Source organism: Telmatherina bonti (assembly GCF_933228915.1).
Source record: "Telmatherina bonti genome assembly, chromosome: 6".
In the NCBI taxonomy this organism is placed as follows: Eukaryota; Metazoa; Chordata; class Actinopteri; order Atheriniformes; family Telmatherinidae; genus Telmatherina; species Telmatherina bonti.
In genome coordinates, this window is record NC_136624.1 from 28,393,672 (window position 1) to 28,421,400 (window position 27,729).

A 27,729-nucleotide genomic window follows, 5' to 3' on the forward strand; every position below is an offset into this window, starting at 1 on the left:
ATTTTTCCAAATTGGGCTGTAGTCTACTTTAGTCTAGGTTAATCAAGTAACACTTCATAATGTAAAAGTAATAATTTCACAGTTTTTTGTTTTTTTTAAGATATTCATATAATGTGAAGTTATTAGAGCAGTTTATTCTGTAATCTGCCTGGACAATACTGAGAACTCAATCTGATACTTTTACAATATACAGTCTATGTTTACAACCTAACTCTGTTAATACCCATTCATATACTAAGGCCGTAAAGTTGTTATTGATCATGATTTTATCATCTATGAAGGACTACTTAAATCAACTTTCACTTCCTACTTAAGAAGCCAAGTTGGAGCGTTTTAAACAGTCTTGTTTCTGTGAAGAAAATAAAAACAAAACCCAACATCATGTTCTTCTAAGTTCACGTTAATGAAATATGTAGTAAATGAAGATCGCCCCAACAGAATACCAGTTGAACCGCCAGTTGCCTAAAACACCCCAACCGAAGGTTCTCTCTCCGTCGCTGCTGCAGCGTGGGGTTTCCCAGCGCTAAATGCAGGGTTACCGCGCCCATTTCGTCGCTCGATGGCTGCACAAGAGTCTTACTACTGACAGGGCAGGTGTTGAGCATTTCGAAGAGGAAAGAGTAGGATATATTGCACTTTGAGTAGTAATAACTTTTAAAATTAGCTGCTTTTGTATGTCAGTGGAGTGTTCTCAGTTCAAGACTTGTGGGTGTGATCCCCCCCCACCCCTCCCCTCTCCGCCTGGTTGTCAAGCTCCGCAGCCGTAGCCTGCGTTCGGGAAGGGCTGCTCCTCGGAAAACTACGCTAGCTGGCTTAGCTAGTTAGTGAGCTAGCGTTGTGGTATTCGCTTATGAGTGGATCGGGGGAATACACCGTATTTTTTTCCAGTCAATGCCAAAACGCAAAAACAGGCGCAAATTGAATCAGGTAAGGCATAAATTAAGCCACGATCACGCTATGTAACCACCTTTTCATGGTAACTGGTACTGGCTTTAGCTGATCAATTGTGGTAGAAATGGACAGCCCGGGGGTGCGGTAGCAAGAGCTAGCTTCCCAGCCATTAGATAGTAGTAGTTAGCTAATGTTAAGCTGGCTATTTTATGTTGAGCAAATATAAGTAGCATAGGCACACGAGTGTTTGCAGCAATAGACCCAAGAACTTTGTACTTGCAACGCTGCAGCAGATCATTGTAAATCTCCATATGACTTGCATCTATTGAATTAGTACAAGGTTATTTCTTTGAATATAAGCGGACAGCTTTGGTTTTGTGGAAGAACCATTATTGTTGATCATCCAGACTTGTCACGGCCCTGTGAAGATGCAGCTTGGCCTAAATTACGATATTCCCAACTACAGATAGTCGTCACTGAGTATTAACGACCAAGTAATGTAGACACGTAAAAATTAATCTTTTACATTATGTTGCACCAAGTGGTACATGTAAAGACTTTAACGTCTTGATGACACACGGGGTTGGGCTGAAATTGTTAGTCATGTAAACAAATTTGACATTATGGTAATTGATGACAGCTGCCCATTTGCCATTAGTTAATAACTTATCGCACTTTATATGTATAGAGACAGATATTTTTGAAAGTGAGGAAGATGTTTGGGGAGTGAGTTATTGTTGCCGCGTTACCACCCTGTTTTCACAAGCCGAGCAAATAAGTTAGCTTGGTGCCACCTCCCCGCAACAAAACGGGCACACCGGTGCAACGCCTTCATTTGATAGAAACGATAGTCGTTTATCTAGGCTCAGCTAATTGCTATGTATACAACAAGTGGTAAAACTCCATCCACTTTATGAGAAATCCCTGGTCTCCGTTATTGCATTTGCTGCCTACTGAAGTGAAACAGGCCATCGTCGCCCGACCTTGCAGTTTTTACAGGCTTAGGTCCGCCACAAAGATAAGACAACCGAGTAAATATACTGGTACGTGGTAATTAAATTAACTGGGAACTGTCGTGTTTAACGGGATTGTCAGTATGCAAATAAGTGGATTTCTGAAGGCCAGTCGACAAGCCTGTTCAAGGTTTACCCACTGTTGGCTTTGAAGCTAACTACTTAGCACTCGTCATAATTGCGGAAGAGCCGCGGACTCTTCCCTTAAGTGACTCGTTACGTTATTTAGCATCAGCTGATTTAGTTGAAGCTGCGTTTAATTTAATTACGAGTCTTAACTCCAAACGACGTCGCTTATCTTTTAATAGTTTTTAAACACTAGTGAATTTAACAATAATATTGCTTTACATTTCTATACTGAACAGCAAGCCTTGCCCTGCCTGCAGGCCTACGCCGTCAAGCCTGTTAGCAAAGCTAACTGGCAGACTGCAGTCTGCAAGATGGCGTTTAGCTGCATCTTCCCATGTGTCAATCAGTATATGTCACATATTACATTAACTGTTAACTAGATATAAACCTTAATGAAGACTTACTCTGATCATAACAGTCTAATCCTCATAATTTTGCCACGTTATTGTGCAGAACTGCCGGCATGGTACTGCTGAAATGGCCTCTAAACTCTGGTAGCAACAAACTAAAACAGCTATCCGGCAGCTATTCAAATATAATGCAAATTATTTGAGTTGATTGTAACAGAGCGGCACGCAAATCACATTGCTGCACACAATAACAGCCTGTACAGTGAACATGATGTTAAATACACTTGTGTACAGGAGCCGGAAAATGCATCAGACTCAGTCTTGCTGCTAATGTGTGCTTTTATTTCTTTTACATTTGGTCTTGCACACTTTTCAGCTAAAGAATAATTAATTTCTGTTTACTCTGATATCATGTATTTACTTTGTAGATTTGAAGGAAAAAAAATCTCATTGTCTCAGTTTTTTTAAGAACAGACATTGAATAACAGGGTTGCAAACTTTTATGCTGCTGCTATGTGAGCACTATATAAAAAAAAAAAAGGTCTGTATTAGGTAGTGATTTCATTGGCAGCTGAAAATCCAGGCACTTTTTCTAAGAAAGTGCCTGGATTTGTTGTGTATGTGAAAGAAATCAGATTAAACTCATCCTTTTATGATCACGAATACACATTTTTTTAAAGCCTGGACCAGCTTTGCTACTATTTATGTTAGTGGACATGGATAGGATTAGAGACTCATTGACTGAGGATTTTAGCTTTTAGGATTAAAGAGTTGTTCAGTGATATTGCTGGTTATGGCTGCTTCTGTGATCCAGCTTTAGACCTGTGAAACATTGCATTATCATAGTAATAGTAGCAGTAGAGATAAGCCGGCTTGTGCTTTTTGTGAGCGGCTGTTTATTTGTGTTGTGCAAGATATGCTTTTTTATTTTTCTTTAAAAATGATCTGAAAAATGTAAGAGACAACCTCAGAAGTAGCAGACACACTCACAGCCCTCAAGGCACTAGTGAGCTGCAACTTGAGGCTGTTTGCCACTGCCCATTGTTTATCATGCAGTCAGCTGACCCTGATCAGGCGCTTGGAAAGGAGAAGTAATGAGGGAGAGGAACTCCATAGCTGTAAGCATCCACAGAAGTAGATGGAAAAGTTTGTTTTATTTATTTACTTATTTATAGCATTTGAGAAAACTTTGGGCACCATGTGTTAACTGACTAAGAACGAAGTGTCGCTCAATTGTGGGTACCTTATAGGTAATTAGTTTTCAATCCACCATTTTTATTAGTGTCAGGCAAGTGCAGGGTTATGCCCAAAACAGTTATTTGATCATTTAGAATTACAGCTGAAGATAAAATATTTTATTGCGGGGACTATTTAGGTAAAACATTGAATCTGATATTTATTTTTTTCTGTAATAAACTGCATAAATACTACTGTCTCAAATTCAAGTAAAAAAATTTTTTACTCAAACATTTCACTAAATAAATTGCATATCTTGTGCACATTGAACTTCGTGAAAGTTTACCTGAAAATCTGTCTGTGCACAATTTATATTTATAAGATATCCACGACTTTGTAGGGGTGGAAGAAAGAATAGATTCACATGAAAATTTCGATTTTTTTTTTTGTTGATTTTTTTTTTAATTTTTTAATTTTTTTTAAATAAAATAAATTTTTCACCCAAAAAAAATATTTTTTCCCCCCCAATTTTAAATGTTTATATATTTTATGCCAGATGGAGAAAAAGTTACTGCTCTTCTCCAGCAGAGGGTGAAATGTTTCTCTTCAAATGTCTTGTAGCATGACATTATATCTGTTTTGGAAAACACTTAAAGGGGCTCCATTAAGCTATTTCTAGTTTTATAAACTTTCTAAAGTGTTATCGTGTTGAATACTCATCAGACATATAAGCGGTGTAGTTTTTTTTTTTATCACCTTATTACATGTTTGAGTTTTCCAGCGCTCTCTATGTTCTGTTTCCATGGCAATGATTGATTTTAGTTTTTTCTACTTCAAAATTTTAGTGACATCCCTGGGGGAGGGACTCAGTGATTGGTCATCTTCTTTAGTTTTTGCACATTCGCAAGAGAAAAAAAGCCACACCCCTCCTTGGAGTATGACTACTCCAAGTAGTTGACGAATCAGACGTAGGCCACAGGCAGGAATAGGGCGGAGCTTTCTCTGTTTGCTTGTTTCTGGTAGAGGCTGATCTGAGAGAATCAACAAAATGAATGAAGGAGTTTCTGAAAAATGCTTGATTATTTCAATTGATTTTGTTTTTATTTCAGAAATCTGGCACTTGATATAGTCTGTAAACTTGGTAATCATGCAACTTTTTCACATGGTGTAGTTTGCCTAAAGCAAACTAAAAAGTAGACAGTACTTGAAGAATAGCAATTTAAGTTTAATCAGCAACCCCCCCCCCCCCCCCCCCCCCCCCCCCCAAAAAAAAAAACAAAACCAAAATATAATCAAGAGGCGAACATGTCGTCCCAGCTCTAATACTTTATATTTGAACATTAATTTCAGATGTTCTCAAGGTGAAAATGGCATTCTCCTGTCAAAGGATAGTACTGAAAAATAAATGCATGCTACGACACATTTATTACAAGATTAATGAGTGTAAGAGGATAATCTGTGTAAGAAAGGTCAACTAATCAGCCGGTCTGAAAGATGATGTTGTCAGGTAGAGAAGATAGTCAGTATTGTCCTGCAACCTCCTGCGGTAAAGGTGTACTGACTGAAATACAGGTAAGGTAATTGAGAGGTCAAGATTGGTCAAACTTTCTGGTGCTATGCACAGCTTCGGATATTTCTATATTTAATATTTTCTGTAGGTGGACAGTTTTTTCAGGTGTGCTATATAAAGTATTCATAAAATATTTTGTAACCTGACCTGTAAAGGGAAGATGTTTTGCTCGTATAAAAGGATTCAGGGTTGTAATTTTTCAAGGACACTTTCAGTATTATTACAAAGTTGTCTTTTGGGGGGAAAAAAAAGGCCCAATTCAATGCCAGTGTTAAGTTGTCCTTGCAGAAACGATGAATCTGTATGGAATTTTTGCCAAATTTCTGTCTATATACTTTATCATTGGATTATTGGTTTTCTCAGCATTTTTCCCTACTAGGTGAGAAACTACAACCCGAAACCCCTTGTCCATAAGTCAGTACCACAAGAATGATCCACATTTTTCTTGTCTTTTTCTTTTTTTTTTCTTTTTTTTTTTTACATTATTAATTGCAAACGTTAAGAGTGAAATAACGTGCATGTTGTTCGATACACTGGAATTATTAGGCGGACCTGAGTTAAATGGCGTTTTTTGCTTTGAACCACATGAGTTTGACTGTTCTTATGTCATGAATTTAGCTATTGCATATTGGAGCATGATTAGGAGTTGACAGTTACAATTACTGATGTTTATATTTCTGAAGAGCATTTTTGATGTGTTTATCATGATAGGTTTATGTTTTCTTTTTTTCTGGGCAAATGCTTTTTCTTTTGCGCACTGTTCTGCAGAACATGATTTTTTTTCAAAAGCTGTGGTCAATGTAAAATAAGTCAGTATCTTAAATTATTCTAATGGAAGGGTAATGTTTCCGTGCAAAGCAGAATAACCTAATATAAATTTAGCGTATTAATTTGCCTTAATAAATGAGACATGAAGTACTTCAATACATGGTCATTATATCTGGGCTAGGGGTGGCCATAATTTATCGACAATTGATCATTAAAAATTTCATCTGACATTTTTTAAATGATAAAAGAAATGCATCTTTAGAATGGTGTTGAAGTTGTATGTGCGCACATATTTTCCAGTACAACTATTGAATGATTTATCATCTAACTGGCACAACAATTGTTCATCTTGTAATAAAGATCAAAATGAAGAAACACTGTTTTCTAATTTGCTTCATTTTAACATAGTCTATAAATACTAAATTTTAATATAAAAATATTATTGATAAATCGAATGCCCATCACTAATCTGGGCTTTCTCTAGTATCATGACTTGAATTTGAAAAATATATTTTATCAGATGACCTTTGAGAGGGGCCTTGGGGCTCTGTATTAATATAAGTGGCTTATTGATCACTTGGCAAAAATTTAGAGTATCCCAGGATTGAGGTCAGCAGGATAATGACTGCTTTTCGGATCACTGGAAAGTTGTGCCCTAACAGGATTTGTCTGGCAATCTGAATTGTTTGTCAGGCTTATGTTGGTGACATTGAGGGGGAAATTTATGATTAAACAATGAAACGTAAAATGCATGTGTCATGGTTAAACTATTTTATTTCAATCTTTGAAATACTCTTGAACGACTGCCATTATCTTTTTCACATTTATGTGAAATAAATATTTGTCATTTAAAAAAAATTCTTCCTTTTCTTCTGTGTCTTCCTAGATCAACAAGTGCCCTAGTAGCTGGAGTAAGGTAATTAAAAAAATCAGAAAAAAATGAGTGAACTGGACCAGTTACGCCAAGAGGCAGATCATCTCAAAAATCAGATCAGAGTGAGTAATAAAGTGCGATTCCTCCATTATGTGTTTAGATGTCTGGTTATAAAAATGTGCTCAATTTGTTTCAATTTCTTCAGGATTCTAGGAAAACATGCGCAGATGCCACACTATCACAGGTATCATACAGCATTATCTTTTTTGCCTGTGATTTTAAAAGTTCCATTGTGGCCAGAAATAACCAGAATGTTATTTTTCTGCAGATCACAGCTAGTATTGACCCCGTCGGCCGAATCCAGATGCGAACAAGACGAACACTCCGGGGTCACTTGGCTAAAATCTATGCCATGCACTGGGGATCAGATTCAAGGTAAAAGTTAAACAGTACCTAAATTTGAGTTGTTTTTTTTTTTTTTAAACAGATTTTGGGTAATTTCATATGATGCTAATCTGCTAGACTCTGAGAGGACTTGGTCTCATTTGGGGGCTGCATGGTCTTCCAGACCGAGTTTGTGCTCATGCCACACTTCTTAGTCAAATTGGAACATTTCAGAAACATGTTTTACTCTTTGCCAGAGACAATACTGCACCAAAATTACTGAGATACATGACAAAGAAAACTTTCATCTGGTGGTTAATGCAGGATAACTTTGATTTCTATCACAAAACATTAAAACGTGGAGCTATACGAGATCCCAGCTGTCCTGGGTTGCTCATATTTCTGTCAGAGTTCTTCCATGTCCATTTATCATGGCAAGTGCAGCATATCATCCCACACAAGTGAATTTTGGTTGTGTTAACCCACAATACCTTGGGTAGAAGCCACAGTGTACTTTACTTTGTAGTCTGCTTCCTGTATTTGGTTCACTCAGAGGGTTGGAGACTAAGGCTACGTTCACACTACAGGCTGAAGTGACTTAAATCCGATGTTTTTGCCCCTATATGACCTGTAACCGATCTTTTCTAAACAGTCTGAATGACACAGATCTGATATTTTCAAATGCAATCCAGACCTATTAGATATGTGGTCCTAAATCCTATATGTATCTTATCTTTTGCCATGCGACTTCAGTCTGAACGGTCAGGTTGCATTCATCCGCGTCATTGACACACGACAAACGTCATTATTCTGCGTTTGTTGTTTATGAACTCTTTATTGGTAAATGCGCTCACATCACTCTCCCACCAATCTTGACAGCGACTCTTGTACCCAAACATTTCTCTCTACAGTTGTTGCTGCCACAGCTCCACAAAGGGCCTTGACCAAAACTTTTACTTTCCTCTTCCGTAAACGTCTCCTTAAATCGAACCCATTCGGAATGTTGTGGCTACGGTTGGACGAAACTTGTAACTTTTATTTAACTTTTACGGTTGGACAAAACTTTTAAAATAGCAAACGCTCTGCTCCCATCCATATTTACTTCCACAAACACAAAGACGCCAAATGCACGCTCACTGCACATCACTGTGTTTTCTACGCATGCAGGACGCTTCTGGTGCGCATGAGGTTCATACAGGAGATCACATACAAGTCATATTTGATCAGAAATGTGAACGGACTTTCAAAAAATCCAGATTTCACAAAAATATCCGATATGAGCAACAAGCCCTGCAGTCTGAACGTAGCCTAAGATTCACATTTGTAGGCGGGCTGAGTTCACTTCTTTGATCTGAATTAGAGTTCATTTGGGCATTTAAGATTCCCGAAATGAAGCACACTTGACTAAGTTTCAAATAAAAAAGGCTGGTATGAACATTGCAGTGATGCAATTCTTCTTTTTGTAGGCTTTTGGTCAGTGCTTCTCAAGATGGAAAACTCATTATTTGGGATAGCTATACCACAAACAAGGTAAGTATTGCTTTTTTTTTTCTTTTCATCCAAATGGTGTACAGTAGTAATAGGCAAATCTGCCCCAAAAAACCTCTTTGTGGGTGCAAATAAAGTTGTCATTACTTCTGTAAACTACTTGTAAACAATATTCTGTAAGTGCAAGAACAAACTTCACTGTCATCCTGGCAAATAAGATGAAAAGATGCTTTTTTTTTTTTTTTTACAACTAACTACACTTCATTCATTCATTCATTCATTCATTTTCTGAACCGCTTAATCCAATTCAGGGTTGTGGGGAAGCTGGAGCCTATCCCAGCTGGCTTTGGACAACAGGCAGGGTACACCCTGGACAGCTCGCCAGTCCATCGCAGACTAACTACACTTATGTGAAATAACTGGGGTGGGTTCAGTATGTCCCTGCTTCAACACATCTTACTTAAATTGAGTTGCTGTGCAGAACTTCATGGGCGGTTGAATCCATTTAATTTGAAAAAGGTGTGCTGAAGCAGGCAAATATTGAAAAACCTTCAGGGTTGTGTCCCTCGAGTACTTACTCTGGATATTGTTGAATATTGATAATATTGTGGTTGGGAGACTCCAAGCTTGCATGAAGCGATGCATCCACATGGAAGATAAAGGTTTCAAAGATAATTCTTAGGGATTGCAGATAGAAATGCTGATCATTTCAACCTTTGGTATATTAAACTGCATGATTTACCACTAGAGAGCAAATTATCAATTGGAATACTGTATTGCATCATTTTCCATGTAAATGGAAATCATGCTAGCAAAGTTATAGTGGATGCTGCCTAATATATTAATGGAGCACTGTTTTCTGTTCCCATCTCACTTAGTTTGCTTGTGATTACTGCATTTGATCTGGCTAGGTTAATGGTGTAATAAAGGTTGTTTTATCAGTAACCAGAAGAATTGTTGTGCATTCATCTCAATGTTATATTTATTCAGTGTTACTATAAACTCTTCATTAGTAGACTTGTAAGTTAAAGCTTTCTACAAGTCCTGCCGCACTTTTTTATGTTCTGTTTATTATTTATGGCAGATGAGACTGACAGACATTTGTTAACTTCCACCTTGATATCTGTGAACAGATGTTCTATTTTTGTTTAAAGTAAAAGTAAAAGCACACATATATAAAAAAAAAATGCCTTCAGTTGCATATGTGTGTATGTGCTTTGGTTCATGTCAAAAGATGAATGACTGGCTTAGTTTTAAACAGTTTCACTCCAGCAGGACCTAACTGTGTTTTGTTGTTATGAACATCCCCCTGGTTGGTGTTGTATCCCTATAGTGTGATGTTGCTTTCACCATGTTTAATTGCTTTAAGAAAAAAAAAGAAGAAAAAAAAGCTAGCGACATGATCAGTCTTTTCCCCTCAAGGTCCTTTTAAATGCTATTTTAAGGGCCATCATGTGTCTTTTGCTCTGTGACTTTTCTTCTAACTGCTCTACCATTTAGGTCTAATTATTGGTGGGCACCTGACTTGAATATAATCTGTACATCAGAACTTTTTGTCTGTCCAGTAGGGCTGGGCGATATATATTGTCATATCGTTAGGACGATAGAAAATGTCTGTCGATTCATATGAGGCTCTATTGTTTACGCCACGATAAGGTGCTTTACTGCAGTATTTTGCGTCAAGATGTGCTTTACAGCATGCACACTGCAATATATAAACAAACATGGAGGAAGACTGTAGCAGACGCATTTCAAAGCAGGGTAATTCACTAAAAGATGACCAGCCAACCAAAACTGATGAGCTTGTTCATAAAAGAGGAGAAATTTCTGTCGCATGGATGCGGTTTGGATATAAAAAGACCGCCGTGGAACCGACAACAGACTAGCTCACAGTCCTGACAGCGGACTGCGACAAAACTACCAATAGCTCATTTTGTCACCTGCACAAGAATCAGGATAAAGAATAAAGAATAGAGTAATCGTGCAAAAGCCGCTAAAGCGGAGTCAAGTGGTGGTGAAAGCGCTTATAATAAACTCCAGACACAAACTGTGCAACAGGTTTTTCCCCATGAAACGTCATCTGGCCATAGTTCCCCCAGATGGAAGGAGATCCCCGCTGCCATTGCCAAGCACATCTGACAAATAACTGATGACTGACACAAAATTACACAATTTTATATCGTTATGTATATCATTATGGGGATATAAAATTAGCTATATCGAGATGAGATTTTGGTCAAATCGCCCAGCGATGTCCAGTCAGTTTATATTTTATAAAATGTTAGTGAGACATTAGTAATGAAAAGCTGGCAAAGCTCTGAAATAGACTGTGGTGTCATTATATACTCATTTGAATGTTATCTTGTTGGAGGTATATTGGGTATAATGTCCACAGAAAGTATCAAATCCGACCACTATCTTTCTTTCTCTCAAGTCATCTTTATTTAAGAAAAAGGCGTGGAAAAAGTGAGGTTTCGTCTTGTCCACTTTGTGTTACAGGTTCATGCCATTCCACTTCGATCTTCCTGGGTCATGACTTGTGCATACGCACCATCAGGAAACTATGTGGCCTGTGGTGGCTTAGACAACATCTGCTCCATTTACAACCTGAAAACGCGTGAGGGGAATGTACGTGTGAGCCGTGAGCTCGCTGGACATACAGGTACAGCATTTTTTTCTGTTATGTTTTCATTGGCTGATTAAAAAAATAAATACATAACTGTAGTAAAATCTAGTTTCAGCTTCTTGTGCCACTTAGACTTTAGACAGTGTTCATACTTTAAAATGTGTGATTTAACTAGACTTATATAACCACTGCCTATTTCAGTGACTAATCTTGGTACTGTTTTGTTTTGTTCTTTTAAAATTACAGGATATTTATCCTGTTGTCGCTTTCTTGATGACAACCAGATTGTTACAAGTTCTGGAGATACCACTTGGTGTGTAAAAAAACATTACATACACTAATTCTCTTTGGTTATTGTCAAGCCAGCATTTTTATGTAGAAGTTAGAAAGTTTAATAAATTAAAAATAAATAAATCTTTAATCACTTTTTTTAAAATTTTTTTTTTTATAGTGCACTTTGGGACATTGAAACAGGCCAGCAGACAACCACATTTGCTGGACACACAGGTGATGTCATGAGCCTGTCTCTGGCTCCTGACTCCCGGTTTTTTGTCTCTGGTGCTTGTGATGCCTCTGCTAAACTCTGGGATATCCGAGAGGGCATGTGCAGACAGACGTTCACTGGTCATGAGTCTGACATTAATGCCATTTGTGTAAGTTTAACACAAAATCCAAATTTAAACCTCTTTGGTTTAGTTTTGGGATGTGTATGTTTTTTTATTCCTTCTACAAGGTGTCTCTTTTTTTTAATGTTTCATTTTACTTATGCATTAATATTTCTTCATCTATTTTTCAGTACTTCCCTAATGGCAACGCCTTTGCCACAGGCTCTGATGATGCCACCTGCAGGCTGTTTGACCTGCGCGCTGATCAGGAATTAATGATCTACTCTCACGACAATATCATATGTGGCATCACCTCTGTTGCTTTCTCCAAGAGTGGCCGCCTTCTCCTGGCAGGATACGATGACTTCAACTGCAATGTGTGGGACACACTAAAAGCTGACCGTGCTGGTTAGTTATGTTAATATAATGTTAAACTGCAGGCTAATAATCATCAAACAAAAACTGTTTTGGAGGGACCTCAGTGAAAAACATGGCTTTTTTTTGTTTTTGTTTTTTTACAGTAACAAAAATTGAAATGTAAAATTTGAAAGAGAGACTTAAATCTCAGCATCCAAATCAAGGAAAACAAAGTACTCACATTGAATTGTTCACATTACAGATAGAAATATGCTTTTGTGTTTTGGCACAGAACTTTTATCAGACTGTCTTCAATTCACACAATGTCAAACGCAGATTAAATACACCACCTCTAAATGCCTGTTGGGTGTTGGGTTCAACTAATTAATCACTTTCTAAACATCTCAGTTGTATCATAATAATCTATTACACACAGACATCATTGCATTTATTTATACCTTCCATTGAAGAAAAGACTAAATTCACTATAGTCATATATAACAAGAGACTTTTAAAAAGCAATAATAAATAAATTTATGCTAAATTATAATTGAGTAAAATTTGACATTGCTTTTGAATTTGAGTTGTAACGAATAATAATAAAAAACTGTAATGGACAAATTACAGCACTTTTGTGATGAGCAGTGGGCCAAAATACCTGTTAATGGGTGCAGAAGTCTGATTCGACAGCTGCAGGACACACTTGGATCACCTCAAAGGATTGGACCACAAAATATTAGTTTACCTGTTATTTAAACCAAATTAGTTTTGTGTTTTTCTGCTTGTATATATCGCTAAATATATAGCGCTACAATTAAAAAGTAATGTTGTGATTGGCATACATTTTTATTGATTGTTACTTTAGTCAATTTCAATTTGTTAATTTCAGTCACAATCTCAGGTCAAAAAACATCTAATACTAAAGTCCTCATTAATTCCATCTGGTGTCATAGTATTTAGTGTACATATCCAGTTAATCTCTTGAGCCAATTTCTTCAAAAGATCCCCTCCTCTTGTTGATGTCGTAACTTCTTCTCAATTCCACAAAACTTGTATGAAGAGGGTGAGCCGTGGTTTGCTTTGGCATATTGTCTAACAATGTCATCCATATTTCCCATACAGATTGCATTATGTGCTCAGCTATCCATTTTTAAGATGGCTTTTGATATTAGTGGATCTACAATTGATAAATTCTTTTATAGGAATTCTTTTCTCTGTTTGACAATGATTGGACTTTGGGTTTATCACTCCACAATAAGCACTGCTTCTGACCCTTGCACTTTTGTCCTAATATTTTCCAAGTGATATATTGTGTTGTCAGACTAAAAGCTAGTTTGTTTGTTTTTTCAATTCAAGGTGTGTTGGCTGGACATGACAACCGTGTTAGCTGCCTGGGAGTTACTGATGATGGTATGGCAGTTGCAACAGGATCCTGGGACAGTTTTTTGAAGATCTGGAATTGAAGTCTGAAGGTTGTTTTTTTGTTTTTTTATGGGCAGGTGGCAAGTGCAATAGTTTATCTAGTGTGTTTGTCCATTAGCTTTTAAAATATTCAAGATTGAATAGGCCAAGTTTCTTTTTTATATGCTACATATCCTAAATTTCTGTCTTTGTTTCTCAGATGTTATTTTAACTCCAAAGTTGACTGGAAGACCATTACAACTTGAGAATGTTCACAGCATCTTCTTCAACACTGTTTAAACTGACTTGGACACCACAAAACGAAGGGAAACAAATGCCTTTCCTACACAAAGAAGAGCACAATTGTTTATCACCTAGTTAAGAAAGGATCTCCTGTGGTATCAAATCAGAAACTTGTGCATTCCTTCTTGGACCATTTTATGTTACTTTCAAAGAAAAAACAACACTATCATCCCATGCAAATGTGTGTGTCTGGAAAGCAAATGTTGGAGTGTAATTGTACAAATTATTTAACTTTTTTTTCCCTTTTTTTTTTTCTTTTTTAAGATTTCTATTCTGATGGTTTGTTCTTGATGGCTTTCCTTTTTGTCATACTCCCTTAATGGTTTTAAATATGTTTGAATTACAACTTGTCTTTCTAATCCAGGTTAATCATATAAGACAAATGAGAACATGCAGAAGTAAATGCTTGGATCATACTACACGAGCAGTTTTCAAAATGTCCATAGTGTATTTATATTCTAGCCGTTTTTGTTTCATCACAGCTTTTTGCACATGAAGCTTTGCCTCTCAACTAATACTATGTTAACTAACCAAGCACATGCTATAAGTTATGAATGCTCATTCCAATACAAAAGGAGTAATGATAAGTAATCTATCCACTTAATCCCTTAATTATTCTACATGCCTTTTGACTTTTGGTGGGAAATGGACAGCGACATAGATGCAGAGATAATTTGAGGCATGGTTTGATTATCATTATATACCAGGGGATTTCTGATCTGTATCCACTTTGAGTAAAACACCTCACCTGGCAAAAACACACTTCCTTTGCTTGGGACTGCAATTGCAACTCTGTGAATGAAATGTACAAATCAGTGTCTGAAAATATTGGTCTTTTAATTTAAGACATTTAATTTTGTCTGCCACAAGTTAATTTAGATGTGCATGCTGTAGACTTGCTTTCAATGGTGCAAAACTTTTTTTTTTCTTAAACCTATAATAAAAGTAACCTATTGATTGATTTTAATAGGCCAATTTTATTGCTCAAACTCCGCATACATCACCTACTAACACTGGTAATGCTATGCACCAGAGCGAGCAAGAATGACGAAAGACTAAACACAGACTTCATACTCAGTGTAAATTCTGCTTACCAGTTCTATTGATGCCAATTTTTGTAATAATTATAACAATCATTGTGAGAATCCTATTCTTGACAAGTCCTTTTCTTCAAATCTTCATTCTTAACGGAACAAACTTGCATACTGTCCATATAAAAACTTTTGTACATTTTTTTTTTCTTGGTCTTAAGTTGAAAATTGGAGCATTTGAATGGTAACATTTCACTGTATACAGAAGCACTTTTAAGGTTGTGACATATTTTCACTTCTTTTTTCAGCAATGATGTACAATAAATGTGATGTATTCGTGTGTGGCCACAAGTGAAAATGCAATTCAACTGAGATGAACTCCCTTTTCTCTTTCCATTAATATTATAGAGCTCTGCACCCTCATGTACCTTTTCACTTTTTGTATTTCATTTCAGTCTGTTGGTGTTCCACGGTGAGCTGGATGCAAGATAGATACTGTACTAAATTGTACTGTTATTGATTGGAAAATGTAATAAAAAGCTGTTTGAGATCTCTTGATTGTGTTGAATCCAAAAAAACTGCACTGATTAATTTGCAAAGGTGTTTATTATAGTCTTATTAAATTCATTTTCTGCTTGGCTACACTAAACAAATATGCAGCTACATGTGGGTCATACATGATTATGAAGAATTACATTTTCTTCTATCAACATAAAATTTTAAAGCCTGACAGAAAATGTGAAATTGCTTATGTTTGCTGTTCTATTTGTCTAGTTTTCACCTTAAAAGTCACCAAATACAATAAAAATGCCATATCTGCTTTGCAATTGCTCTATAGACCTGCAAGATCAACTTAAAACACTCAGAATATTACAAATTATATTTAGGAAACATTGACTTGGTTGGTGGGACGGATGTTAGATTGAAACCAGTGAAAATTTCCTAGATATGTTCCTGAAAGATTTTAGTTTTAGATTTCCTGAAACTTGATATTTAAACACGAAAGGAAGATTTCTAAGTTAACATTAAATTCACTTATTGAGTAGTTAAAACTAAATGTGTTGGGTTGTTTAATTTTGTGTTTCTATTTAAAAAAAAAAAAAAATTAAAACTCCAAAAACGATTTTTAACGTGAAAGAATCAAACACTACTTTGACAACCACAAGGGTGAAAACCATTTTCATAAGAGAAGAAGATTGCTTTTCATGCGTTAGTTATTTTAGTCTTAGATAATCCAACATTTAAAAGTTGGTCACGCTCATGCTTATAAAAAATATGCATAATATTGGTCCGAACTTCAATGATAGTTTCTTTTTTTTTTTTTTTTTTTTTTGTTTAACGCACAGACAGCCCGCCATCTTCCCGTTTCCAACCGACCATCGTAACAACAAACGGAAGCTGTCGTGGATGAAACAGCTGGCATAAACCATTCCTTTTACAAGTAGGGGGGAGTAAACTGTGACAAATTCCTTGCCTACAAAATTGTTCTATAAAACTTGATTATTTATACACAAAGGACGTGATACATTTACAATATTGTTTATTCAATAGATTATCCCAAAGCAAATGGTTACACTGTTTATTTTCTTGACTTAGAAAACAGTCATACACCCAACATTAAATGAATCCGTCCAAGTGGATGACGTAGTTCCTTCTTCGCTTAGATAATACCATTTTGATAGGACGTACATGGCGCCCTGTTTTCGCCTCGTGGAATAAAGAATCTAGACGAATTTTATAACTTTACACTCGAACAGAAACAAGTGCTTCATTAAATTTAAATTACTCATTAAGCCCACACAAATTACTTTAACAAAATTGTGGTGTCTTGTTAGTTATCGGAGATTTCGCGTAGTTTACATCAGGAAGCACGTTTGAGCGATTGTCGTCAGTTGTTGACGACACACCGCCGTAGCTGCGAACAAAGGAAAAGTAAGATTCATTTACACTCGTTTGCACTATTGGAGAGATATCGTTTTTGGGGGCTTGACATTTAGGCATTTACAGAGCACATTTTGTTATTACCTTTAAACTTTAGTTGTATTTTATTAAACTATCAATTTGGCCTCAGCCAGTTCTGTTAGCAAATTTGGCTAAGATTAGCTGCATTCGTGGACGAATAGGCGGCTCATTTTTGTTTTGGTCCAGACAAGTTTTTTTTTCTTTTGCTGTTTTGAAAGAAAATGGCAGAAGGTTACATTCGAGTGGCGGAGGAGGAAAATGAAGAACCCATGGAAATCCCGTCCGAGGATGACGGCACCGTCCTCCTTTCCACCGTAGCGGCTCAGTTTCCAGGGGCTTGCGGCCTCCGGTTCAGGAGCCCGGTGTCTCAGTGCATGCGGGGAGTTCGGCTCGTGGAGGGGGTCCTGCACGCGCCAGAAAATGGTTGGGGGAACATCGTGTATGTGGTGAACTATCCAAAAGGCAAGAAACTGCTATTACTTTTCATACACAGAATTAGTAATCAGACACCTAAGTCAGGTTGTGTCCAGATCTTGTTCTATTTTTATGGCATGACATGCGCACAGGGGAAATGAGAAAGGCATGACTTGTATTTTGGCTCTTCAAAGTGGCACGAGGCGCTAAAGCCGTTCGCTGATGTGAACAGATCAAGAACGATACATAGATGTATTTTCCAATCTTTCAATGCCATATTAAAGTTGTAATAACGTAGAAAATGTCTGATTTCAAGCTTTTTTTTTTTTTTTTTTTTTTATTGTTGGAAGATGTTTATAAAGGTATCAAAGCTATGGTTTTGTAGATGATCGTCATTTTGTCAAATGTTTGATGATTAAAAAAAAACAAACAAGTTAAATAGCTCTAGTCTTCATAGGTGATGAGTGTTACTTTCTTTTTAGACAACAAGAGGAAAATGGATGAAATAGATGCCTCTTCTGCTGTAAAGATGAAGCGAGGGGACATGAAGACGTCTGACCTGATTGTACTGGGTCTTCCTTGGAAAACAACTGAACAGGACCTGAAAGATTACTTCAGTACATTTGGAGAAGTCATCATGGTTCAGGTACAGCATGGAGTTTCTAACTGAAACACTTATGCCTATATGAATGCAGTTGATTATTACAGTATTAGTATGTGCGTATTCTCAGGTAAAACGAGATGCCAAAACTGGAAACTCGAAAGGATTTGGCTTTGTGAGGTTTACAGAGTATGAGGCTCAAGAAAAGGTGATCTCCCAGCGCCATATGATTGATGGGAGATGGTGTGACTGCAAGCTCCCTAACTCGAAGGTGAATATGGTAATGTCCTTGTCTATACCCAAATATTATGAAAAGAAAAGTTCTTACTATGAATATGCTATAACTTGCCTTTCACCCTTTTCGTTTACAGCAGGGACCAGATGAGCCACTAAGGAGTCGAAAAGTGTTTGTAGGCCGTTGCACAGAAGACATGACCACAGATGATCTACGGCAGTTCTTTATGCAGTATGGAGAAGTCACAGATGTCTTTATCCCCAAGCCATTCCGTGCTTTTGCTTTTGTTACATTTGCAGATGATCAGGTATAGCATCGAAAGATGTGTGATATTTTATTGTAGTCCACATCCACATCTCTTAACTCACGTCTTTCTCCCTCTTCCATCCTTTTATAGGTTGCCCAGTCTCTTTGTGGAGAGGACCTTATTATCAAAGGAGTCAGTGTTCACATCTCAAATGCTGAGCCCAAACATGGCAATAGGCAGTTTGATCGTACAGCACGGTTTGGAAATGGTTTTGGAGCCCAAGCGTTTGGTAGTAGCCGTGGTGGGTTGGGGAGCAGCACCAACAGTAGTTTGGCTAATTTTGGTTCCTTCAGTCTGAACCCTGCCATGATGGCTGCTGCTCAGGCTGCTTTGCAGAGTAGCTGGGGGATGATGGGTATGCTGGCTAGCCAGCAGCAGACATCCACCTCAGGCAGCACCTCCAGTGGAACAAGTTCTAGTAGGGACCAGAGTCAGCCTTTTGGTACAGGCAACAGCAACTACGGCACCAGCTCAGCCAGTCTTGGATGGGGCACAGGGTCAAACTCGACAGCAAGTGGTAGTGGGTTTAGCTCAGGTTTTGGGTCCAGCATGGAGTCAAAGTCATCTGGGTGGGGTATGTAAGTTAAGTGTTTGTATGGTAAGTATTGTGAGAAAGATGAGTCTTTTCAAAGTTTATTTCTGGTGTTAATGCGTATCTGAAAACACTTTTGAGGAAGATGTTTTGTACATTTGGAGAAAAAAAAATGCTTAAGATTTGATTTAGGGCGTATTGAAGTGGATTGTTTACCATGATCTGACTAAAGTGCTATTTTTGATGTCTTGTTTGTTTGTATCCATTTCAACTGGATTCTCTAATGCATGTATTGTGAAATGTAATGCCCATCTTGAAAATGCATGAATGTCTGTGGTTCACCATTATCCGGCTTTTGTCATCGACTTAAAAGGCAATCGTGCATTGGAAAGAATCTGGTTGAAACCTAACTGTTAAGTGCAACTTTATTTGCAGTCAAGTTCTGTGGAAAAGCCTTCATTGAAATCTCTTCTGCAGTTCACCTCTCTTCCATTTCCCTGTGAGGAAGCTCCTCTTTGGCAGCATTCTTGGGGTGATATCGGTATCATTGTCCTTCTTCCTACCTGTAAATGCTATGCCATCAAAGAACGGCTTCACTCCGCATGTTCTAAGAGACGGTGGGTGTTTTCACTTTTATCCACTTTTAAATGGAAAGAACTGCGCAACTGACGTTTTAAGAACTGATGAGTGCGATTGAGGATGGCTTGTGGCGAAGAATGAAGCGATGAGTGAGCGAACGGAGAGAAGCGTGAAGCGGACTGGTTGTGCAGTGAAAGAGCCCAAGTTGACTGCTTTCTGAGTGTGTGAGTGGAAGCTGCAGATGCTACGAGCACCTCCCCTAACATGGACAATGTTTAATTAAGTACTTCAAGATTTTCTTTTTTTTCCTTTTAATTCTTTGCAAGTTTTTCCTTACTCTTAAGTATGTCTACCAAGTGCAGAAATATCACATTGTAGTGGAATGCTGTGATGACTATTTGTATTGCTTATATTATCTGATTTGAATGCTGTATGGTGTGTGCTTTCATGTTATTGAACTGATCTGTAAGTGCGTACTTGATGTGGATGACACCTGCTGAAGACTCTGGGGGACGCGAGTGATGGTGTGAGAACGTGGAGTGGTGTGCCCAATGGTTCCCAGTAGCTCTTGATGTTTGTGAGGTGTTTAAAAACATGTCAAATGAAGGGAGTTCTCTAATAAAGTTCATTTGAATAGTTAACATAGTTTATATTACTGGAGTCAGTTTGTAAAATCAAAAACATCTAATCCCATTCACATATCTAGGGACCTTGGGCTCTGCTGGTCGAGGTCTCCGTTTGAACCCTGACTGAAGTCCATTCTGAAGGACGAAGACGGATGTTTCGACACTTTCAGTTTGTGGCCTTCTCAGACATGACATGGGGTAGTACCTGTGTTTCTGCTACTTTTAATGGCATGTTAGAGGGAATTCTCTATTATTACCATCCGTTCCCGAGGGTTAGTGGTAAGTTCTTGGGTTGATTTTTAAATTTCATGCAGATGAGCTCAGCAATGTGGCCTCAGTTTTAAAAGTTAGTTGCCATTTGATTTAGCTCTACAGACACATTTTAGTGCTGGTTCTCAGAATTAATTTAGGAAAGTATATTTGAGTCCAGCAGTCCTAAGCTCCAAGGTTTTTGAAGTACTAGACAGCAGATTAAATGGTTGATTCTTATATGGAAAGAGAAATCCAATTTGCAATCAAGATTACTCATGACAATATAACTTATATAGTTACTGTAGTAAGTACTGATAAGGTCTTGTAGGGTGATTTTGCCAAAAACTTTTATTTGCTTTTAGAGGATGTAAAGTATTGATGAAATGTTTTAGTTCAGCCTTTTAAATCCACATTAGCTGATGTGCTTGAAATGCAAAATAAATCAGACTTTTGATGACAACTCTTCATGTACTGGTCTTTGTGTTTATTTTCATATTGGGCACAAGTTACATTGCAGACTTTTCTGAATGCTTTCCTCATTCTCTGCTCTCCTCTGTTTCTCTGCTCTTCCTCTTCCCAGTACTCTTCTTTTTCATATCTTTCTGCTCCTGGGCCAATTCTTCGCTTTTATTTTGTATATAGATGGCCTGAAATAAAAGCATTTTTAAAAATTAAATTTGCTGTCTGCTATAAGATGTTTATCAAATATAGAAGTCGAGTATAATGAATTATGATGTACAGTAAACACTGAATGTTATTGCTCACGCCCTCCCACATTTTCAAGTTGCTCTAGGGTACACACACTACGTGCATATCATTGTGGCGACAACTCACCAAAGCTGTACTTCGACGGGCCACAAGTTTTACATCCTCGGCAGAAACGGTGGTTCTCTTTGCATGCCTGAAATAATGAAAACAGTTTAGTATAGTCCTAAGGGTTTTTTCTTTTGGTGACAAGTTTGAAGTACTTATTGAACAGCTAATATTGTTGCATAAAATGCTCACCTTGCAAAGGCTTCCAGGTCTTGAGCAAACACATCTGGAAAAACAAGAAAAACGTTGAGTTGAGGCTATAACCAAAGTTAACTTTAAAAAAAAAGCACGCATTATAAGTGTAGAGGCCATTTATGTGTTTTTGTTTTCTTTTATAAGTAATGGCTGTTATGGAAGTTAAATTATTTTTTTGTATCATACTTTAGTATATTGGGCTATATTACACCGACAGATTTTTATTTAAAGTCCGTTATTAGCTTTTTGATGAGTGTGAGAATGGTGAGGGAAGACAGGTAATTTATGTCATGTCCGGGGATGGTGGGTTTTTTTTATTTTTTTTTATGTTATTTTTTGTTGTTGGAAATCAGTGTCAGGTGGTGTGAGACAGGATGAAATTATATTTTTGACCACTTTCAGGCATTTTGATGGTTTTTTGTTAACTGGAACAAATATATAACGATCCACTTTTATTCTATTTTTTGGTTTAAAGAAAAATTATTTGTAATTTTCTAAATCCTTTCCCTTTTATTTTTTATTTGGATCTCTGGAAGTGCATACAAAAATCAGACAGTCCACGCTGCCACCGCCTTTAAAAGGAATGTGAAAAAGGCTGGTACAATAAGAAAAACGGTTTGGTGAAAATATGCCATGTTTGACTTGTAAAAACTAAGAACGGGGTGTACTGTGGTAAAAAGAAAAATATCTCCTAAATGGACAGTGCTGTGTTGGAATAGTACATCAGTATGATACATGTAAGTGAGTGCAGATTTGCATTCATGTACATATGGAGAAGGAAGAGAAGTTAGTTGGGTAAACTAATCCAGTTATAGGTAATAAGTAGTTACTGAACTGGCGTTTTTTCTCTCTCACTTTTATTACAGAAAGCATTTCAAGTGTAAGTGTTTATGTTTGACTCCTTATCAGAAGGTGCTGCTTTTTTTAAACTTCTTGGTATAATTGTGTACAATAACAGTAAAGCCTTTTTTTAATCTTATCAATTACAAAAGATCACTATGCAAAGTTCACACTATAAAACTGTCAGACTCCCTGGACTTGCATATTTGGCCTACAATAAAAGTAAATATGTCATAGGAAGCCTTAACACGGAATATAATGGATCACAACATCTGAAGTTTGCAATTTAAAACAACAGTCTGTTTCCATGTTGAGTAATTCCTCATAAATTTTACTAAAATCTGACAATTATTAAAGACAATTAACCAAACCACCTTGTGCTGACAAGGATGAATATGTAGAGTTGTGTTTCTATACAGAATAATCATTACAGTGTCTCTTCATGTGTGATCCTTATTTGACTTAAATGATCAGAATGAAAAGTTTTTGTCTTTTCCTGCAACAAACTCAGTTTTCTCACCACAATGGGGCGTATGCCTAAAATCAAACATTTTCATGTTAGTGGTAAAATGTTGGATAATCTTGTAGATACTAACACGAACGCTGAGATTTTAGATATTGAGCCTAACTTTTGATGGTTTGCATTGTGCAGCCTGCTGATCCAGTCACCCACCACACTGTCTGAAGGTGGTCTCGGCTATCGCTGCGACCACCTGCCGGCTAAACTTCCTGCGGTGATCTTCTCCGATCTTCTGGCAAAGACGGCTCACTGTGTGATGTACAACTGCCTTTAATCTCTGAAGAAAAGGGAAAAACTCTTATTGGAAGATATCTGGATATTGCAGCAGGTTTGGTTAACTTTATTAAAAGGCAAATATTATGGTCTAAATAAAAACTCTTACCTGACGAGTTTCGTCTGTTTCTACTGACATTTTGCGGAAAACTTTTTCACAAAAGGATTCGCCTTTACAGCTGCAATGAATTACGGCTGTGACAAAACATTAAAAGTTTGGGGGCATCACGGGCAAATGATAAAAACCTTAAACATCTATACTAGATTAGAATAATGGCTTGAGTGAGTTTGACTCACAATGTTTACGACGACATACACAAAACCTTCGCGGTACAAATTTGTCAGCAAACCAACGAGTCTTCTTCAACATGAGGCAAATTATTTCCTTTGCTCGTATTTACGTAACACATTTTACAGCACCACCCTGTGGTCTGGTGGCGGTACTACAACACTTAATCTGCAGGTTTGCCTTTCACTGCCATAATGTCGTATTATATTTTGACTTAACTAGTAGTATTTTATAATCTTATAACAAGCAATTTATATTCAGAATTTTTTTTTGCATCTCTGTGTTATTATAAAAAACCAGGTCATAAACCACACATAGGCTTTGTATTAAGCAGTTCATTTTTTTAAAGCCTTTTAATTCTTTGTTTACGCACATCCTCAAACCATTTGGGGTAAAGTGACACTTTCGGAGAACTACAATTATTGACCAAGCAAAAGTAAACAGGTCCATAATTTATATCTTCATTAGAAAGATATGGAGAATTCAGAATTGTTGAACATATTAGATATCTATGGATTGATGTAAAATATTAGTGTAATGAGGGCAACATCATCTGTTATTCTCTGCTTCCTGGTCTTGTTCTGATTGGGACACAGAGAGAATCGAGCAGTAAAGGTCTACTTTATGTCTAGGCGACAGGCGAAGCAAACGTATGCACTGAATTCTAGATAAAAGTTGAGAAAACAGCATTTTTCAATGTTTTATTTAACATTTGTTTTATCTGGTAATGCATGAGATCAGATTATCTTTTATTATTATTATTATTAACACAGCTTAGTGTGAAGGTTAAACTTTTAGTTTAATTTTGATTAAATCCTTTGCACCACATCAACACATCTTATTTTTGTGTTTATTCATGGTAATACTTGCATTTGAGTCTTTAATCAGAATTATTTCAGCCAAATCAAAGAAGTATTTATCCATGAACTCATAGCTAGTAGCTCAAGAACAAGCTTAATATTTTACACAGTAACAATATTATTCCTTACATGTTCAGAAAATGAGGATTGATTAGGGTGAGTAGGGTACTGGTGCAATGTTCACTTTAAGCCATTAGAGGTCACTACCAGTTAACATAAATAATAATAATAATAATAATAATAATAATAATAATAATAATGATAATAAGCTTCTCTGTAAACCATAATCAGAAAAAGCAGTACATGTAATGGTTGAATAATAATAAAAATGATAATACATTTTTACATTATTTTTTCCATACACAGGGAGACAGGAAGATTAAAATTGTCTTGAAAAATGCAAATACATAAAAGACAAACACAAACAAATTTGGATCTTTATTGAGCAGGGCATCTTCATTAAGTGTCTCAGCTCATTTAATGGAAACACACGTGATGAGTTTGAGACAAAATTAAAAGGCAAATTCACTGGCTCTTTTTATAAATTTGCTTGCAAACTTGATCTTCACACGTAAGCTCCTAAAGAGAGAGATATGAACATAAAAACATTGTACTTATTTGCTAAATAGTGAAATTGAGTTGTTCAATGAATCGCTGTATAAGCTGAAAGGGAAGAAATATTTTCTTTTTACAATAAGAATTAAAAAGTACAATTGCATGTGAACCCACAAATGTTGAAAACCTATATAATCTATTAGGAATAGATAGATAGAATATACAGACTTTTCATGGTTCTTGATCATAAATAGTCAAATCTGCAGTCATACCAGATGAAGCTCGTCTCCTTCGATCCAGTGAGTCCAGCCCCTGTTTCTTTTTTCTCCCTTCTGAACACACACCATCTTGTCTCTTCTCCAATTGACCACACTCTAGCAGAGGACCAAATATAAAATGTTTCAGGGTTACAACAGGACATGTCTCACATTACTTTATTACAATATTTTATTATACATGAACATAAAAGTTATTTTGGCTGAAAACTGAATATTGCTCATTGAGCCTGAGGACTGAAGAGGATCAGTCTTGAGACCTGAAAAAGGAATTTTTCATCGACATTTTTACCTGGCATGTTCGGTTGTCCATTCCTTTAGTAACCTCTTTGAACTCTTCCCCAATTCTGAATGAGCACTCATAATTTCTGAAAGTGGTGAAAGTGTGGATTGTGAAATTGTCTCCATCTTGCTTTATCACTTTCTGAGGCTTCAGCAGAGAGGCAATCTTGCGTGTTGCAAAGTCAATGCCTGCGTAGCAAAGTGAAAGGAATTTTAAAAGTATTTTACTCTAAAAAAAGTTACATTGAATTAGAATTTCATATCTCCTAAATTAGGGTTTCCAGCTTTTAAATAGTGGGAAGAGTGGGTACCGTGTTGAGGAGATGAATGACTTTATATCATATCTAAAGATTTTAAAGCAGCCACCTAAATTAAAGAAAAAAAGGAAATAAAAAGTTAAGACTTACCGAGTGCAACCATGTAACCTTCAAAATTGACATTACTGACAATGTCCCATGTTCCACTGTAGTTGACAGGCATTTTGGATGCTGGTTTGACTCCCTGTGAGACTGTGCTGCGTGAGTATCAGATGTGAATGAAATCAGAGTTAATGTGCAGGATGTTTTATTATGCATAAATATGGGACAAAGGTGATGCGACATTTTCCCCAGTTATTTGGACGGGAAGAGAATGGGAGGGTGGAGCAGATCTCTACATTATAAAAAAAAAACAAAAAAAAAAAACAACCACTTGTTTCCTGATGAATCCAGACAGGATACGAGACTTTTCATGAATATATACTGCATGTGTATGACTGCATTGACTAGAAACATTTCCACCTAATCTCCAGGTTTAGTCTTTAGAGCAGATGTTTTGCTTTAAAGGGGAGCACAAGATCCACACAAAGTTTCTGAGCAGGGACGGGATGAAATACAATCCCCCTACTGAGCACATGCAGCCGGCAGAACAGTGTTCAAGCATGTTTGCCTGGATGTGCAGCATCCATGTTTCTCTACATGCTAATCTTCATGGCGTATCATGGCAGCAGATGGCTACCACGGAATAAGAGGCTGAAATTGTAAGTACATTCACCAAGAGAGACATAAATTAATATTTGCTGTTGATGATTTGCAGTTCTTTATTTTCTATTTACAGTCAAATAGTGAATGCAGTGTTCATAATAGTTGTTCTGGCCCCTCAGCTCTACGTCATGGGAAGGTAACTAGGATGCATATGCTGGCATTAAGCCATGCAGGTCATGAGTTACTTGAACAAGGGGAAAAGTAGCGTTAACAATTGGTTTTTGTTTTGACTGAAGGCCAAAATCCTCAAGATACTGCAGGAAGCCACTTCTGAACAACTTGTCGACCTCTGTTGCCTTATCATTTATAGCTTCAGGTGAGTTCATTAGATCGCACAACTGACACAGTCTTAAAAAAATATTAATAAACATTTGCTCCCCTGTCAGGTTTTTCCGTGGTATTCACATTAATAGATCCAGTTCAGCAGAGCTTGTGGGCTGCCTATAATGTCTTTGGCCTGCTGTCGTTTGGACATGGGTTGTGTACCGCTATCCTGACCATCACAGCTGCTGAATGTGTAAGGCAATTTTTTTCTTTTAAAAAAGGAAACACAAACAAACAAAACAACTTGCATTAAAATAATTTTATGTGCACAGGCCAAAACCACTCCAGAGCTGTATTACATGTCCTTAACGCTGACAGTCACCTCTGCTTTCAGTGCAGGTGAGCAACGTTTCTGGCAAACATATATTTTAAGAGTTTGACAGAGTAACACCTGTTCGTGTCTGTTCAGGGTTTTTTATGGTGAGAGGAGGATTGTGGTTAACCGACAGGCGGCTTGTGATGGAGACAAGCAGAAACACCGAGTGATAAAACAGTCCAGCTGTCTCTACATTGACAACTGATACGACACATTTAAAGAATTCATGAGGTTTCTGGAGCAGCAGCAGGAGGAGGAAACTTTAGACCATGAGGAGGGAAAAGTGTAAGTGAGCTAATCTGGCTCTGCTGAAATGTTTGTTGCACCAGAATGTATGTATCATGTAACAATTTGTCACAGCAAGCACATGTAGTTTACACAGCAGGATGAAGAGGATTTATAATGTAATGTCAAACAGATATATATATATAAAAAAAACACATTCTGGTCGGGCAGCTAAATGAAAATTGACTGAAAAATAAGCCAGTAAAATGTCCAAATAAAGCTCCTTTAGAAGTTTGTACCATAATTGATGAAACATCTTTTATGTTTCTTTGTAAAGTGTCTTTTTTCCCCCACACTGTTTCCAAACCATTTGGCATGTGTTACTGCCATTAAATTTAAGATGATTTGATATTTTAACAAAATAGTAAAATGTTTCCTTAAGCATTTTATGAGTACTGTGTTCTTT

At 37.0% G+C, this 27,729-nt stretch overlaps 4 protein-coding genes across 5 annotated transcripts; 2 read left to right on the forward strand and 2 right to left on the reverse strand.

Annotated features, from left to right (window-relative positions):
• The first annotated feature begins 561 nt into the window (after positions 1-561).
• gnb1b (guanine nucleotide binding protein (G protein), beta polypeptide 1b) lies at positions 562-15,492 on the forward strand. The gene is made up of 11 exons (XM_079242293.1): positions 562-927; positions 6,784-6,893; positions 6,977-7,015; positions 7,100-7,206; positions 8,622-8,685; positions 11,143-11,305; positions 11,516-11,582; positions 11,721-11,922; positions 12,066-12,282; positions 13,588-13,703; positions 13,853-15,492. Exons 2-10 carry the CDS (start codon positions 6,837-6,839, stop codon positions 13,692-13,694), a joined length of 1,023 nt encoding a protein of 340 aa, XP_079098419.1. The 5' UTR covers positions 562-927; positions 6,784-6,836; the 3' UTR covers positions 13,695-13,703; positions 13,853-15,492.
• Positions 15,493-16,646: 1,154 nt separating this feature from the next.
• tardbpb (TAR DNA binding protein b) lies at positions 16,647-20,237 on the forward strand. 2 transcript variants are annotated; one of them, XM_079242307.1, is made up of 5 exons: positions 16,647-17,390; positions 17,825-17,988; positions 18,074-18,223; positions 18,315-18,485; positions 18,576-20,237. In XM_079242307.1, the coding sequence occupies exons 1-5, from the start codon at positions 17,150-17,152 to the stop codon at positions 19,065-19,067; spliced, it is 1,218 nt and encodes a 405-aa protein (XP_079098433.1). In that variant the 5' UTR covers positions 16,647-17,149; the 3' UTR covers positions 19,068-20,237. The 2 variants fall into 2 exon arrangements, with proteins under 2 accessions (XP_079098433.1, XP_079098434.1); XM_079242308.1 differs by having other exon boundaries at positions 18,074-18,214.
• A 140-nt stretch (positions 20,238-20,377) lies between these two features.
• On the reverse strand, positions 20,378-23,450 carry cenps (centromere protein S). Its single transcript, XM_079242309.1, has 6 exons — positions 23,413-23,450; positions 23,225-23,310; positions 22,996-23,119; positions 21,480-21,513; positions 21,309-21,375; positions 20,378-21,121 (listed from the first exon to the last, which is right to left on the reverse strand). Exons 2-6 carry the CDS (start codon positions 23,252-23,254, stop codon positions 21,011-21,013), a joined length of 366 nt encoding a protein of 121 aa, XP_079098435.1. The 5' UTR covers positions 23,255-23,310; positions 23,413-23,450; the 3' UTR covers positions 20,378-21,010.
• Positions 23,451-24,695: 1,245 nt separating this feature from the next.
• rbp7b (retinol binding protein 7b, cellular) lies at positions 24,696-25,900 on the reverse strand. The gene is made up of 4 exons (XM_079242605.1): positions 25,784-25,900; positions 25,387-25,565; positions 25,092-25,193; positions 24,696-24,843 (listed from the first exon to the last, which is right to left on the reverse strand). The coding sequence occupies exons 1-4, from the start codon at positions 25,854-25,856 to the stop codon at positions 24,790-24,792; spliced, it is 408 nt and encodes a 135-aa protein (XP_079098731.1). The 5' UTR covers positions 25,857-25,900; the 3' UTR covers positions 24,696-24,789.
• Positions 25,901-27,729: the final 1,829 nt, after the last annotated feature.